This window comes from Castor canadensis, chromosome 18 (assembly GCF_047511655.1).
Source record: "Castor canadensis chromosome 18, mCasCan1.hap1v2, whole genome shotgun sequence".
NCBI lineage: Eukaryota > Metazoa > Chordata > Mammalia > Rodentia > Castoridae > Castor > Castor canadensis.
In genome coordinates, this window is record NC_133403.1 from 42,472,333 (window position 1) to 42,489,000 (window position 16,668).

At 54.0% G+C, this 16,668-nt stretch overlaps 1 protein-coding gene across 1 annotated transcript in view; it reads left to right on the plus strand.

Moving 5' to 3' along the window:
• The first annotated feature begins 431 nt into the window (after window positions 1–431).
• Window positions 432–16,668, plus strand: part of Tmem132b (transmembrane protein 132B) — a 318,583-nt gene continuing 302,346 nt past the window's right edge. Inside the window, exon 1 of the mRNA XM_074061397.1 lies at window positions 432–519. Within this exon, the coding sequence (XP_073917498.1) occupies window positions 453–519 (67 nt within the window). The 5' untranslated portion in view covers window positions 432–452. The remainder of the gene's footprint in view (window positions 520–16,668) is intronic.

A 16,668-nucleotide genomic window follows, 5' to 3' on the forward strand; every position in this document is an offset into this window, starting at 1 on the left:
CCTCCCTGCTCCGGCGCTCGCTCGCTCTCTTGCTCGCTCGCTCACTCTCTCGCTAGCTCAAGGGGCAGCCGGCAGCTGGCGCTGGCAGAGGCAGCGGCGGCGCGACCGGGATGGGACGGGCGCTGGGGCGCAGGAGCCGCGGCGCCGGCGGCGGCGGGGGCCGCGCAACTCGGGCCAAGTGCGGGGCAGCGGGCGAGGGCGCGCGGCGCTGAGCCCGGCGGCCCCAGCTCGCCAGCCGCGCACGACCGAGCCCCGGAGAGCGCGCAGAGGCGCAGCCGAGGAAGCGCCGCCAGCCCCGGCGCCTGCGTCTGGGGAGGAGCGGCGCGCTGGGAGCCAGCCATGCCCGGCGCCCGGGCGTAGCCGCCGGGGGCTGCTCCGGGAGCCGCGGGCCGGGCCGGGCGCGCGAGAGGAGCAGCCCCGCGTCGCGCCGCGCCCACCGCGCGCCGAGGACCATGCCGCCCCCCGGCCGGGCGCCGCCGCTCGGGCTCCTGCTGGCGCTGACTGCGCTCCGGTGCCCAGGTAACGCGTCCCCGGACCCCATCCCCGACCCCGGCCGCCGCGCGCAAAGTTGGCTACCTGCTTTTCAAGTCCCAGGCAGCTTCCATCTCCTGGGCTGGGACAGATCTGGGGAAACCCTGGGAACCCAGGGGCCCCGGGCGCGTCCCCCGTTGCCTGCCCGCCCGCCTTCCTCTGTAAGCCCCCCAGCTCCCCTGCGGATCCTTTCAGGGTGCGCAGGGGCCACAGGCTGCATGCGCTCAGCCTCCGGGGGCGGGTGGGGGCGCGCCTCCAGGCACCTGGCCCCCTCCCGTTCTGCCTTGGGGCGCCCCCAGGCCTTGGTTCCTGCCGAGTGGGGGATTGTGGCCGGCGTCCGTAGAGCCCTTCTCCTTGCTGCCCACGGTCGCAAGGCCGCGCGTTCCTAGGACACCTGCGGGGCCTGGAGGTTGGCTCAGCCAGCGCTGTCTGTCTGGCTTGTCCGCAGTCCCTCCCCGCGCCCCATTGCGCTCCTCTGTTTTCGGGCCCCCAAAGATTCCCCCTCCGCGAGTGGCCTCCCCAAGCTTGGCGCAGCGCGGGCCGCCCCAGCGCCCTCACCTCAGGGCGCGCGGGAGACGGTAGCGTGGCCGGGCCGCCTGGAACGTGGTGATGGCCCGACCCCTTGTCCGGGTCCTAGGGAGCCCAGCTGCTTGTTCGCACAGGCACAGCGGTCGCCCAAACCTAGTGAGTGGGAAGGCGAAACACAGGTATTTTCTGCCACCGCTGGAGTTTGGAAAGCTTTCTACCACCTTGGTGTGGCTACGTGTTGGTTCCGGAAGAAGCAGCTTATCCTAAAATGACAGTACCTCCCCTCCCCCAGCCCAGGCCGTGGCGACAATCCTGAAGGCTGGAATGATCGGAGCAGTCACGAGCCGCGTTCATGTGCGCGGGGAGAGCTCTTTTTCCAGACCTTTTAAACCCGGGTCCCATGGTTTGGGAGCAGGTAGCTCCTGCTTGAGAACATTTCTGCCCAGCTTCTTAACAAACAAGCCACAGACTCGCAGAATGCAGTAGGGGAAAAAAAAAAAAAGCAACTTTAACTTTTCTGCTGTAACTGTCTTGGTGAGGTTGCAGTTTGGGGCAACTCTGGCTATCTACTTGACATGTGATGTTTTTGCATGGAAAAAGTAAATATTGTGTTCCTTTGACATGGCCTTAAGTGACCCCAAGTATTTAATAAAACCTTGGACTTGACGAGGAGCGACTGTGAGAGAAACCCAGTGGCTTTTGGATCTGGCTGGGTTTAGAGGGTGGCGTTGGGCTTAATGTCTTCAGCCCAAGGCTGGTGGAGCAGCTCCGGGAGCTGTTTTGCTTTTGGCATTGCTGGGCTGTGCCAGAGAGGGGCTGTGGCTCCTGAGGCCGTTGCTTCCTGGTAGCCAGCTCTGGGACCTGTTTCCAAAAGTGCACAGTCCCTGGGACTTGAAAACTGCAATCTTGTCGTTATTTTGTTTCTCCACGGGGGTCAGCGTTTGCCTGCATGTGCTTATAAATGACTTTGGGAAGTGTCTGGGAGAAGGTGGCTGCCTCATGCCTTCCTACAAGGAGAGCATGCTGGCACCTTCATCGCGTCTCTCCCCACCCAGCAAGGGAAGAGCCTGTGTGTGGCTCTGGGTGGCCTGGTAATGGGAGGGGGATGTGTGCCACCGAGAAAGCTGCTGCCGGCCAGCTCCAGGCTCTGCTGTCTTCCTGAAGGTCTGTGCCATTGAGGTCTTCAGATGGCAGGGCTCTCACCGGTTCCCACCGGGGATGTAAAGTGATGGCACGTTGATAAGTCTATATTTAGCACTCGCTCAAAGAGCAAGGCTGAGATTCCTGAAAGAGACTTGCTTAGTCGTCTGCACTTGGTTGAAAGGTTCGAAGGAATCAACCCGAGCATCGTTCCAGGCTGGCTGGGCTTTGTGGACAGTTTCTGCCCTGACTTCCTGACCTCGGTGGCTGAGGCTTGAGGACAGGGGCTGGAGAGGGGCTGCAGGAGTTCAGAGGCAAGGAAGGGTGCTCCCACGGCTCCCAGGCGCTGTCATCTGTGCCCCCTTCCTGCGTGGGTAGCTACCATGGTAAAGCGTATGGTGGGTGGACTTCTTTCAGCCTCACTAGCACGGAAACATATGGAACTGTACTCAGTTAGAGTCAGCACAAATTCCCCAGTTTAGCGACCGGGGGCCCCATTATTCAAGCCACTTGTGTGCATGCCCGTGGCTTTGCAAGTTGGCGACGAGGTTACAGTCCCTCCTGGGGAAAATGGACGTGAATGCTTCATTGTTGACCTATTGTGCTGGGGATCTGTGGAACAGGGTGGGTAGCATGTACCCCCCAACAGAGAGCGCAGCCAGTGGCAACATGGGGAGGGGGCACGTTGGCTTGGAAAGGAGAGGGCTGTGAGCCCCGCCTGGCACCTCGGTGTGGCAAATGACATGTTTCCTTCTCATGACAGCAGTGGTGTGGGAGGGGGCTGCCTGTGTGTGGCCACGCTGCTCTTCAGAGAGGTGGCACTGGAGGTGGTGACCAGTGATATGCAAATGCAGCCGCCTCCCCCGTGATTTAATGGCAGCACCATGGAGGTTCCCAGAGTAAATCACTCAGGCCCCTCCTCCCACCAGACGGGGAGCTGTGCAGGAGCTCCGTGCTCGGAGCCCACAATGAGCAGACCCACGATCGGGGACGAAAAGAAGCCCACATTTGTTGCCTGAAGTGAGGGAGGGTGGTCTCTGGCCGCAAAGCCCCTCCAGGGGTCTTGTTTCTGGATGATTCTCTCCCTCTCCTTCTATGTGGCTGGGTGGATTCTCTCTTCTCTTCGGGGTCTACGTTTGAATGACAACGGAGTGGTCCATTTCCCATGAAGCTTGGGACTCAGCCTCCAATCCTGTGGGGAGGCAGTGGAACCCTGGTACCATGGGCAGAGCCCCTGGTGACAGTGGGGTCACCAACTCTTCAGGGGAGAGAGTTGACTTCTAAAGCGAGAGGTGTCTTGGAGCACCAGTCTCTTTGCAGATGGGACAAAGGTGGCCAGGCAAGGCTGTGTCCTGTGCAGGGCCACCAGTGAACTGCTGTCCCCTGGGGCACCTGGCCCACTTGAGGCTCTCTTTGAACGCCTTGCCCAGGACCTTGGAACTCCACACCTGGGCTTTTCTGATAAAGTTCTACTGTACAGTTCCTTGAGGGCTGTGACTCCACCTGAGGAGCCCAAGGCCACTGGAATGTCCCAAATAGCAAATGTCAACTGGAAAGACAGAGCAAATGATCTAAAGACTGTGGTGCTTATGGGCCGCTCCTGGTGTCACTGGCACCCGGGCACCTTTCGTGTATGAAATGCAAGGGACTGGGCCCCCCTCTGGCAGGTGGGCGCTCCCACTGGAAGTGTACAGTGAGGCTGAGTCACTTGCCTGGGGTCGCACCGAGTGAGGAGTCCAGGCTGGGCGTTCACACGTGTAACCGCCCACCTCACACAGAGCCCTGCGCGCCCTGGCTGGGCCTCACCCTTTCTGCTCTTGCTTTGTGACAAACACATCTCTGAAGGGTCAGAGTCACAGAACAAAATAGATCAGAGTCCCCTGTGCAGACAGCCAGGCCTCCTCTGACACCTCCTCCTTTCTTTCTGGTCTCATGCCCTGCTTATTATTCTGGAGTGTACCCCAGAATTAGCAATGACCCAAGAACCAGCCCTGCTTCTAACTGCTCTAAGCCCTTCTCAGACTTCACCAATCTTCGTCAGCCTTTGTGGGGTGGCGGGGGAGGGGTGGTCTTCCACTCGGCCCATTTTATAGATGAGGAAACTGAGTTCAGAGAGGCAGTGAGACTTGTTTGTGCCTAGTGACCACGGATTGTGAACAGTGGTGTTTCTACTTCAGAGTCACTTTTCTTGGCTACCACTTGTCTCTTTGTGAGCACAGAATTTTGGGGTCAATTTATTGGGTTTTGAGACTGATTTAGACTCCTGGGGGGAATGAGAGAAGCATCTTGTGCTGAGGAGAGAGTTGCATCTTGGGGGAGAAACCCATTTGGGGGAATTTTGACCCCTCTAGAGTCCACTCCACAGTCTGGAGCCTCTACTGCCGGCTACCTGACCCAGGACAGGTGTGGTGTTTTGGGTGTGGCAGACCTGACCCTGGAGGGTCCTGGCTGCCTTTGGGAATATCTGGCCTGTGGATTTCTCTTGTTCATTGTCCATATTACAATACAGGTTTTGGCTTTCTTGAAAGAACTTGGGAGACCTGGGCAGTCTTGGCCCAGACCCTTGACCTCTCTGAGACTCAGTTTCCCCATCTGTAAGATATGGGCCCTGAAATCCTCTCCCCTGCTGATCTCTGTTGTCCAACAGAGCACAGGGTGTGGCTGGCAGCCCACAGCAAGGGACCCAGGGTGAAGAGGCAGATGGGAAGGCCAGCAGGCACTAGGAATTGGGGACACCCTAAGCTGCAGAGAGAGGTATTGGGAACCATCAGCTGTTCACCAGTGGCTCCTCACTGCAGGTTTTCCCTGGGTTCTTGGGCATCTGTTGGTGTTAGGGAAGGGTGTGTCCCAGGGACACTGAGGCACAGAGGAGTCCAGGGACGGGGCAACCCAGCCCATGTGGGGCGGGTAGGGCCTCCCTCTTGGAGCTTCTGACTTCTGCCCTTCTGGTGCTTTGCCCTGGAGCCCTGCACCAGTTTCCTGGCCCTCAGGCTTGGTGCCTGGGACCTTGGGGCTTGTGTTCTAGGCCAGGTTGGGTGATGAAGGGAGACAGACAAAAAGCCACAAATGCACCAACAGGAAAACCTCAGCTTGTGAGGTAATAGGACGGGGAGTGACTGGGGCTGACTCAGGAAGATTCCTCAGTGAAGGTGACACTTTTCTTATTGAGACCCAGATGATTGGAAAGGGCCAACCATGGAGAAGGGGCTCCAGGTAGGAGGTCTGCAAGGTCTTCCCAGCTCAGCAAGCACTCAAGGGATGACAGCCAGTTACTTATCCGCTCACTCATTCATTCAACAATCCTACAGAACTGTGCACTCAGGAGACAGTAGGGAACACAGGAGACATGTCCTGTGCCCCAGGACCTGTCATTCAGGGGGACAGAGACAAGTAAGTGTAAACTTCACAGTGGTGTGTAGTGAGAAGCTTCTGGCCACTTCCGTGCTCCATCCATGGAGGATGGAACAGCCCCTCGGTGCCTTTCTGTCTGCCAGGGGAAGGGGAAGAAGAAGACTGGGTCCTCACACCAGAATTCCAGTGCCTTCTGTCTGCCTAGCTGCCTGGTTCCGTGGTCAGGATGTCCCCTCAACTCCGTTCCCCAGCCCTGGGCTCCTTAGTTGATCAATACCCCTCTTTGCCTGTTGGCCCCAAAATAGTTACATTAAAAAAAAAATCAATGGTGTTCAATTTGATTCACTCTATTTTATTATCACTGAGGGTGATGGAGTGGCTAGCTGTGCTGGGGACTTTGAGCCAGGCGTCTTGTGGTGTTAACTTGAATTAACCCTTTGGGGGAACTGAGTCCTTGTTGTGCTTTGGAGTCCCGGGATCCAGCCCCTAGGAAGACTGACCCAGTGACTAACGCTCCCTGCCCGGTGCCTGCTTTGTGCTCTTGGTGGCTCCCCCCCCAGGGCTGTTAATTAATGCATTTCCACCCTGGCTTTGTGTGCAGAGCCTCGAGTGGCTGAGTGGCAGGCTGGCTATGTCTGGACTCCCGGGATCCGTGGATGGCTTTTTCATTCACCGTGGATGTGTTTATAGCCTTGGCTCTTGAGTGTCTCCCCTGTGAACTTGTGCCATCTGCTGCTATGGGCTGCTGGCACCTCTGGGTGCTCCAAGAGGGTCAGTGGGTTGGGGACACCTGGACAAGGGGTGTGAGGGCACCATGGGAAATGTGGCTGGAGATGGCGGTGGGGAGGAGGTCCCACACCAGGGTCTGCTCACTTGGTCCAATCGGCAGGTTGGCAGGTGTGGGGGAGGCATGGCCCACATGGAAAATACCATTTTGCCACAGGGTGATTTGAGGTGGCAGTGAGTTAGGATTTTGCCAGTCTGGTGGAGGGCTGCTGGCTGCTTCTGGGTCACGCAGACTTCTCGTTACTTGCTGGTAATTAACCATTGGGAGCCACTGATGTCACTGTTCAGGTTTTGGGGTTCTCTTAAGGATTTAGGAGATCTGGGTAGTCTCTCTGAGACTCAGTTTCCCCCCCCCGTAAGGTGGGCTCTGACCTCTGGTTCCTGCTGGTATTTGTCCGAGACAGCTTGCTTTAAGACGTCTTTCCCTTTGTGCCTGTCCTTGTGGATTCAGGTGCATTTTCACTGTGCACCTGGCTATGACGGGCACTGCCCTTGGGGCTGATGATAGAGCAATGATGAGATGGGCAAAAGTCCCTGTCCTTGGGGCTAAGCATTAGGGTGGACAGACGCTAAACCACAAAGAACTGGAATGCACTGTTTGCTAAGTGGGGAGCCACGAGGCGGGGACACAGAGTGAGTGCTAGGGACAGCCTGTGATTTGAAAAAGTCAGGACAGTGATTTGAAGACAGACCTAAAGAGGAGTCCAGGCAGCTATCTTGGGAAGAGAATTCCAGATAGAAGGGACAGCAAGTGCAAAGGCCCAGAGGTAGGAATGTGTTCGGCAAGGACAAAAGACAGAAAGGAGGCCAGTGAGGCTGGGCTGAGGGACAGAGGGAACAGCAGTGGGAAATGAGGCCGAGGAAGTGACAGGGACCAGACCCTGGCAAGGACTTTGGCTTTTACTCTGCATGAGATGGGAGGCATTGGCAGGTGTGAGTCGAGTGAGGACTTGCTCTGACTCTGGGGACAAGGAGCAGGATGGGGTGTCCCTGAGGGTCTACTGCAATAGTCGGGCAAATGGCAATGGTGACTTGTACCCCAAGTGGCAACTGTGCAGGGCGTGAGTAAGGGTGAGGTTGGGGATGTGTGGTGGGACCTGAGCCATGGGATTTGCTGATGGACAGGACTTGGTCAGCAGGTGTTCACTGGGTGTCGATAGGGACCACATCAATATTTGTGTGTTGGGTTTTGCTTTTTATGAGATCGTTCCCAGTCCTGGGAGAAGAAGGCTGGGCACAGGAACCTACACTCCGTCTCTAAGATGGAGGTGTCAGTGCATCAGTAAAGAGAAGGAGGTTAAAGTTAAGAGAACTCAAATGCAAAAATGATACCTGTTGAAACCACTCCAGGAATCAGGGGAGGATAAAGGAGAGCTTTGGAGGGGGTGAGTTCAAATATGATATATTTGCTACATTGTAAGAACCTGTGTAAATGCCACAATGTACCCCACATAGGACAACAATAAAAGTTAAAAAAAAGAGAACTCAAAGCCGGGTGTGGTGGTACACACCTGTAATCCCAGCACTCAGGAGGCTGAGGCAGGAGGATCATGAGTTCAAGGGCAGCCTGGACTGAAGAGGGAGTTCGGAGCCAGCCTGGATTATATAGTGAGACCCTGCTTCAAACAAACAAACAAACAAACAGGACTCATGATGAGAGATGTAGACTGCTTATTAGCACAGTGCCTGCATACACTGGGTGCTCAATAAATGGTGGAATGATTAATAGTGCTCTTATGACATTGAAGGGACTGGGGCTCAGTTATTTTCTTGCTCCAAGAAAGACTCAGCTGGAACAAGGCAGGGCTGGGATTTGAACTGTGATCTATCAGACTCCATTAGTGTTCCTTTTTGCTGCTGGAGAGGGATTCTTTCTGTGTTCAGTGATGTGATCATTCTGACACAGTCCCCTGTCAGCTGGCCACCACAGAGCTCACTTTATGTAGTGCAAGTGTGTGTGTCAGTCCAGTTGTATTTCCAAGACTGTGCAGATGCCGTCTGACCCTGTGTTGGCCTCACCCCCTGACTTCTTGCTTGGTATTTTCTGCACCCTTTAAACCAGGCACTAGCAAATGGTGGCTCATAGAGTGAATCTGGCCCTCCACTTGATTTTGTAAATAAAGTTTTATTGGAACACAGCCATGCCTGCATGTTTAGGCATCACCTGTGGCTGCTTTGCCAGGGATTACATATATGGCCTCACAGCCCAGTTCAACCACGTGGCCCCTTTAAGGACAAAGTTTGCCCTCCATGGCTGAGTGGAGTGTACTCTGCAAGTGGATATTCAAGCACTTTCACTGCAGTCAACACCCAGGAACCTTTTCTAATGTCAAGGAAATTATCTGGCTCCTCCAAGGGGGGAGAATTGTGGTGTGGTATCTCTTGGTTAATAAAGAAAAACATATTGATTGAAAGTCCCCATCAATTCAGCACTGCTTTTGAATGTGTGGGTTTTGGTAATTACAGTAGCATTTATGTAACATTTTAAAAATAGTAGCACATGTGTGTGCAAGCTATTTTTTGCTCTGCAGGCAAGGCTCCACAGCTCACAGTGCAGAAGACCCCTTGTGGGGAGGCTGCATTGGGGAGCAGTACTGAGGAAGCCCACGGGTGGGTTGTGCTAGGCTGTGGGTGGCCCCAGTCCGTGGAACTCTTTTATGGCCTTGTGTGTTTTTTTCTTACTGGGTCATGTTAAAGATGAATGTAAGGCAGGCGCTGCTGTCTTACTCCTATAATCCTAGCTACTTGAGCCTGAGATCAGGAGAATTGAGGTTCAGGCCAGCCTGGACAAAAAGTTCATGAGACCCCCATCCCCAAAATAATCAGAACAAAATGGACTGGATGGGTGGCTCAAGCGGTAGAGGGCCTGCTTTGCAAGTGTGAAGCTCTGAATCACTACCACTGAGGGAGGAAGAAAGGGAGAGGAAGAGAGAGAGAGAGAGTATAGATTATATATTTTATTTTGCCTTTAAGGCCTGGAAAATACCATTTTTCTGGGTGCCAGGACAATAAAAACAGTCTGGCTAATGCAGGACACTTTCTCTGTCAGAGATATAAAAGTGGTTTTGGAAATATTACAGGTAGGTCTAAAGTCCCTTTTGACCAATATTCTCCCAAAAGGCAACCACTCATCAGTTTGCTGTATATTTTTTCCTCTTGGAAATACATCACAGACCATTGTCTTCAGTTTGCTTTTTGACTTACCACCTGGTGTCTTCCCCAGCGCCCATCCCCCTCCTCCAAGGCCACGTGCAATGACCCTCTGGTTTTGAATTGCTGCACAGTATCAACAGTATGGCATAGCAAGGTGTATTTAGTGACTTTCCTCTGCTTCCTGGGATGAGGGGGGGTGCAAATGTAGAAAGGGCATCAGAAGGATTTGCCCATGTTCACTCACAACAGCCTTGGGTGGGGACCAGCACCCATGGAGGCCTCTGACATTTGAGGAAAGCCAGGGTGGGACTGAGCTTTGCAGAACTGATGTGAGGAAGTGGATTTGACAGACACATGTGGCCTGGGGATGCTGGGGACAGGTGGAGAAGGGGATGACTTGTCTTGTGCATTTACCTCTTGCCCCAGAAGCTGTGCCCAGTGATTCTGGCTGGGGACGTTCCCCAGAGGACGTGAAGTGCCAGCCCTTCTTTTCTGGGCATTTCTCCAGGTTCTGGGAGCTTCCATTTCAGAACAGGGAATGTTCCCAGTTCTCCCATCCATGTCTCTGTGGCACTCACCACAAGCACACTTGTTTTTAATGGAAAAGGCTCTCTAAGCAGCACCAGTAATGTATGATGAAAATTTGATTTCCTTATGATACTTTCTTCTATCTCAACCCCCTCCCTCAATGCCCACCCAGCCCAGTTAAGTGTCCTCTTCAGCCTATGGGTCCAGCTGTTAGGGGGCTGCGGATTTCAGGAGGCACCAGCTTCATACACAGGCTCCACTTTGATCAATTTGCCTGTCATTTCGAATCATTTTATAAGGGTGATGAAACTCCACTAGTCTCCCATGGCATAGAGGACAAGATGCGGGAGTAATGTGCTAGAAGTCCCTCCTCAGTCCTTCCCACCCTTCAGGTGTCCTGCCTTTCTCTTGTTCCCTGACTTTTCCTGTGAAAGTTCTAAGCAAGCGGTTGGGTCAGGACAGGAACAGCCACTGCACGTACTGTCGGCTGTATGTCGCTGGCTGCTTAATTATGAACTGTTTGTTCACTTTTCCACCAGCAGCTTTTCTCCGTTTCAAGCATGTCATTGAAATTAAGGGCATGAAGTCAGGTGGCATGCTTCCTGGGTTTGAATCCCAGCCCCACCTCTTGGCAGCTCTGTGATGTTGGGTGGGTTACTTACCTTCTCTGGCCATGGCATTTTCACCTGTAAAGAGGGGAAAAGGAGGGGACTCCCACCCCTTGAGATGGGGTGAGGATTAAGGACAACACCATGTGACAATGTTCCCCGGAGCTTGCATTCACCTGGGTGTTGAGTGAATGTCACCAGCTGCTTTAGTCCTGTTTTCCCTCAGCCAGGGTTTACTGCCCACCGACTGTGTGCCCTGGGGGTCACTTTTGTGGTTTTGCCCTATCATAGGGTAGAGGTCATCTCCTTTCCCCTTCCTCTGCGAAGAGCACTCCGATTTTTTTTTTGTTTTTGTTTGGGAGCCTCGGCTGCTGGCTCTGAAGGCACGTGGTGGTTTGAATGCTGCTGCTTTTCAACTCCTCCCCAGGGGCGGGCTCAGGACATGCACCTGACCAATCACAGCATCCCTCCTCAATGATTGGGTTGCGACTGGTCACGTGATCCCAGATGGGCCAATGAGTACCAGCCCTGAGAGGTTTGCTGATGCCCCGGATGTGAAGCACCCTGACTGAGGAACAAATGGCCTCAGGGAACCGTGCTGTCGCGCAGGTCTGTGAGTTACGGAGAAGGCTGTTGCTGGGTCCCTCCATGCCTCAGTGGAGGAGGCCACGGCTGCGTGGGATCGGCCGCTCGCCTCGTGCGGTGCACCGAGGGCCTCGCTTCCTTGTCGACCATGGATGACCACAGGTGCCCCGCCATTGGGTGAATGCTACTTCCTCAAATCCAGTAAGTGACACTCGTGTCACCTGATCCCACAGGTGCTGGTGTTCTGCCAGTGAGAAGGCTGGCTTGGCTCCTTGTCCTGCAGCTGCGGGAACCCTGAGCAGAGGTGGAGGGAGGGAGCGTCTGGGTGACCAGATCTGAGTACCCCAAAGTAGCTGTTCTTTTTTATTTTTATTTGTTGTTATTGTTGTGCTGGGGGCACATTGTGACATTTTCCGAAGTTCTTACAATAGCTCTTAGTTGAATTCACCCCTCCACCATTCTCCGTTACTGCCCTTTTCTCGTTCCTGGAACAGTTTAGCCAGGCCTTTCTCACGCCATGCAGCATCCCTGAGCTCAGCCGTTTGGAGGGAACCACTAGCCATGGTCTGTGTGGCCTGTGTCGTCTGGCATTGTCTCTGGCACCTAGATGCCCCTTCCACAGAGCCACCTGCCCCCATCTCCATATTCCTTCACTCGCCTCCTCTCCATGGGATTCATTCTGAGCTGTTAGCATTCCACTGACAGTGGTGGCTGCTCCCATCATCAGTGTGAGCAGCTTGAAGTGGAATGCTAATTTCATCTGGGGCTTGGGTGCATTGCCTCTGTTCCCAGCACATATTTATAGTTAACAGGGAAAATATAATTGGCTCCTTCCTCCTGTGTTTCTTCCAGAGGCTCCTGGGGGAGGTGGATGGGAGGTTTCACGGCCTCTGTCCCACCAGGGAAGGAACCTTTGCCATCTTCAGGTCCTGCGGTTGTAAACCGACACCTCCTGGCCGATATAGACCAGGGATACTAGGTATTTGACCAGCCAGGGTTTTAATAGTTTCTAAGCTAATACATACGAGCTGGAAGATTCGGTATGAAAATCTGGGATCTGTTTTTCTCCAAAGAGGAGCGAGGCAGGGGGTCTCGTTCCCAGCTCTGCTGTGGCCTGTGGGAAGGGAGGCCTCCTCCTTCAGACTCGGGCACTATTTCACCCGGTGGGTGCTTACTTGAATCCCTACTGTATGCCAGGCCCTGCTGGAGGTGCGGGCTTACAGGCCCTGCACTCAAGGAGCTGCCATCCCGTTGGGTATGTGCCACACAGCTCTGTTTGCAGACAGAGCCCTGCAGACCAGCGCCAACCAGCAGAACCTTCCATGATGATGGGGACGTGCTATCTGCACTGTGATCTGGCATCCACCAGCCATGTGTTGATATGGAGCAGCTGACGTATGACTAGTGGACTGAGGAGCTGGACTTTTTTTTATTGAAGTAAAATACATGTTACGTAGAATTTGCCATTTTAACCATTTTTAAACGTACAGTTTTGGGGCATTCATTCATTCTCATTGCTGTGCAGCCCTCACCACCATCCATCTCCCCGTACCCATTAACCGGTGGCACCCCACCGCCTCATTGCTGTGTGCCAAGTTGAATGTAAGTGCTCCTTTCTGTGACCACCTTCTTTGTCTCATGTGTACCCAATGTCATCATTCCCTCATCTTTTTAAGGCCAAAGAACAATTTTTTTTTTTTGTGGTAGTGGGGTTTGAACTCAGGGCCTTTACCTTGAGCCACTCCCCCAGCCCTATTTTTGTAAAGCGTTTTTTCAAGATAGGGTCTTGCGAAACTATTTGCCCAGGCTGGCTTCGAGTGTTGATCCTAGTGATCTCTGCCTCCTGAGTAGCTAGGATTATAGGATTCAGTTCCCGGCTAGGAACTGACTTTTTAATATCATTTCAATTAAATTAATAGGCATTTAAACTTAAGGATACTTATTCATTTGTTTTTGGCAGTTTTGGGGTTTGAACTCAGGCTTTGCATTTGTTAGGCAGGCGCTCTACTGCTTGAGCCACACCCTCAGCTCTTTCTGTGTTTGTTTTTGAGATGGGGTCTCACCTTGTTCCTGGCTGGTCTGGACTGTGATCCTCCTATTTGCACTTCCCACATAGCTGAGACGACAGCTGTGTGTCACTGCGCACAGCTGTTGGTGGAGATAGGGTTGTCTTGTGAACTTCCCATGGCTGGCCTTGACACCAGTCCTCCTGATCTCTGCCTCCTTGTGGCCACTGGGTGTGGATGGCTCCTGGAACATGGGTCTGGACATTTGGGTTAAATTCCCCATTCCTCAGCTAATCCCAATACTTCATTGAACACTTAGGGAAACTGAGGCCCATGGATTGTGGAGAGTCAGAACTTAAAACACTCCCCCCCCAACAGAGCAGACCTGGGCCACAAGTGTACCGAGCGTTGGTCAGGTCCTGAAGAGGGTGACATCAGATGTAGTTAGGAGTAGATGTGGATAGGGCCTTCTAGGCCAAGGGATAAAATTTGGACTCAAAAAATGATTTGTTGAGGTGAGATTCACCTCACATAAATGAACAATTTGAAAGTGAGCCATTTGCCGGCATTTAATACATCACAGCATTGGGCAACTGCCACCTCTTTCAGTTACAAAACTGTCATTGCCTCAAAAAGAAATGCCCCGGTGCCTCTCTCCCACCCCGGCCACCACCAGCCTCCTTCCCGTTTTTGTGGATGTGCCTGCTCTGGACACCTCATTGCATGCCATCGTGCAGCCTATGGCCTTTGTGGCTGGCTCCCGTAGCTCAGCCACAAAGATGGACACCGAGTTTCTCTTTATGACTGAATCACATTCGACTATGTACAGGGGTCTGGACTTTATCTGAGAGCAGCAAGGAGCTGGGACAGGGCCTTTGCAGGTCCCCCTTCTCTCTGAGGTGGCAGCCCTGACCGGGGTCCCACAGCTATTCCTCTTGGTGACTTATTTGAAGTCCTGTTCAGCTTTCTGTCTGGGGTCCCAGGGCTGTGGTTGGCCTGACTGCCCCATGTGACCACCACGGGACCCTCCTGGGTGCAGGGGACCCTCCCCTGAACTTATTCATGTGGAGGGAGGGGCTCTGCAGCTGGGTCCCCACCGTGTGCCTCCTGCCATCTGGTGTCAGTCCAGGCCTGGGGCCTCTGTGTCCCCAAGGCAAATCCTGTTTGAATGGATTTGATTTGGAAGGGAGCTTCCATGGGAGAAGGGTCTGCACGAGATGCCATTCCTGTCTGGAAGCAGGGCGGGCGGTGGCCGTGAGTGGCTCAGGGATTGAAATGGGAAAAGGAGGGTGGAGGACTCCCCACCCAAGCCAGGTGGGCAAGAGGGCGTCTCTCCATAAATGACCTCGGGCTGCCTGTGGAGCCTGTCGAGCAGGCGCTGCTGAGGCTAAGTGAACCACCTGCTGGCAGGGTGGCTGTCCCCAGAGGCAGCACAGAGGGCCTGCTGGGCACCTTTGTCCCTGCCCTGGAAAGTAGACACTGCCTGTGCAGAGGAGTGGCTGGCTACTGGGACAGTGCTCCACTGGGGGCAGGGTGGCCCCCTTTCTGCCCTGGTCGCTCATGCTGGGGGCCTTGGGGAGCCTGGTAGTTGTTCAGTGAGCTCCTCCTGCCTGGTGGCAGGGTCTCCCCATCCCTTTCTTGAGATGTCCCTTTCTTCCCGGCCACATGGGGCTGTCATGCTTGGCAGCGTGGGGACACTTGCTCCTTGTCTCTCGCCTACCATCGCCATTGGCTGGCCGTTGGTGGAGGCAGTCTCAGCAACTCAGACAGGCTGCTTTTCTGCGCGGCCGCTCTTTGTTCCGGGAGCTTTCTTTTTTATACTTCGGAGTGCAAGTCAGTGATTTTATTTAAAAAATGTAATGGCTCGAATTACATTTATATGCGAATGTAATTTTTCTCTATAGAAAGAGAAAATGGTCCCCAGTCCTGACTGCTCTTCTCCTCGGGAGGTGGCTGCTGTCACTCGGAGGGGCTTTCTAGCCTTGTTCTGCGAGTCCCCGTGCACCTGCCCCCTTGCCTGGTTACCCTCCATTCGAGGTCTGGATGACTGGGTTGTGTTGATGAACAGCTCAGCTCTCGTGGGAGCAGGAATTACAATAGATTTCAGGGTTCGACACCATGGAGGAGGACACAGCAGGGAGAGAGGTTGGGGGCCCTGGCTGGGGGTCGGAGGAGGCTTGACTGGGAAGGAGGCTTGGGCAGAGTCCTGGGGTGCATGCAAATGCAGATCATGTAGCTCCCCTGGTGACGGGTGCTGCAGGCAGCGGGAGAGGCAAGAGCAAAGGCCCTGCGGTGAGAGCTGCCGGGTGTGCCCCTTAGCAGTGAGGGCGGTCAGCGACCCAAAGAGGCCAGGCTGTCGAAGAGGGCCCAGATCCCACGGCCTGATGGGCTCCCCCGGGGCTTTCCACGTGTGCCCTGAGCACAACAGGGGTGCATTGGAGGGTGTGGGTAGGGAAGTAACCTGGGTCTGTTTTCATTTATGCAGGTGAAACAGGGCAGGGTGGGGTGGGGCCAGGGAGGTTGCCTGGTGAGCAATGGTGGGTTGGGACCAAGGCTGCCAGGGGCTGGGAAACTGACAAGGAGAAGGACATGACTCAGCACTCAGCTCTCTGGGCCTCAGTTTCCCGCATCTTAAAAGTAGGGTACCAGTACTTGTGAGTTTCAGGGCCCCAAATGTACCTTACTTATAGGAAGTGCTCTCTTCCCTGTACCCTCCTTCCCCTCCTTGTACAGTACACGGATGGACACCGTCTATCAAAATGACAGCCATCCATACCTGGAACGTAGCAATCCCCACACTGAGACCACGTCTCAAGAGCCCTTCCCACGGTGCAGGCTGTCTGAGTAGCAGCTGTCGTGTTTGGTCCTAAAATGGGTGGTTTGATTCAATAAGTTCTGATCTATTCCGTGGGGTTATTGGGCCACCATTAAGAAAAGGAGGCTGGGCACCCACAGCCATGTGGAGTGCCAGGTGTGCAGCTCACAGGTAACACATGGAGGGTGTGGCTAGCGGGTGCTTCCAAGGATTCCTGGGAAATTAGCCATGTCAGTTACCTCCTGGGGGGACTGGGTTGGCTGGGGAAAAGGGTAGGAGGTGACATCACTGTTACTGTCTACTTTAAAAATTGTGCCATGTTCATTTATAATTTAAAAATTTGATAGAAAAGTATCGTAAAAGATTAAAAAAAGGCAACCTTTTCCCCCACGCCTTCTCCCCCCCCCAAAATGAGCAAAAATCGATTTTAGTACTTTGCACAAATTCTGTCCCTTAGTCCTTATGACGGGGAGTTTCGGGGCTATTTTTCTTCATTCCCCAACGAGGAAAACTGTAATGTTTGTATCTGGCTTCTGGATTTCTAGTGCAGAAATGAAATCTAAAAATCTCAAACGCCCACAACCTGGCATTCAGGATGGGAGAGAAGAAAAACCCTCACCCCACGTGACTCCTCGCT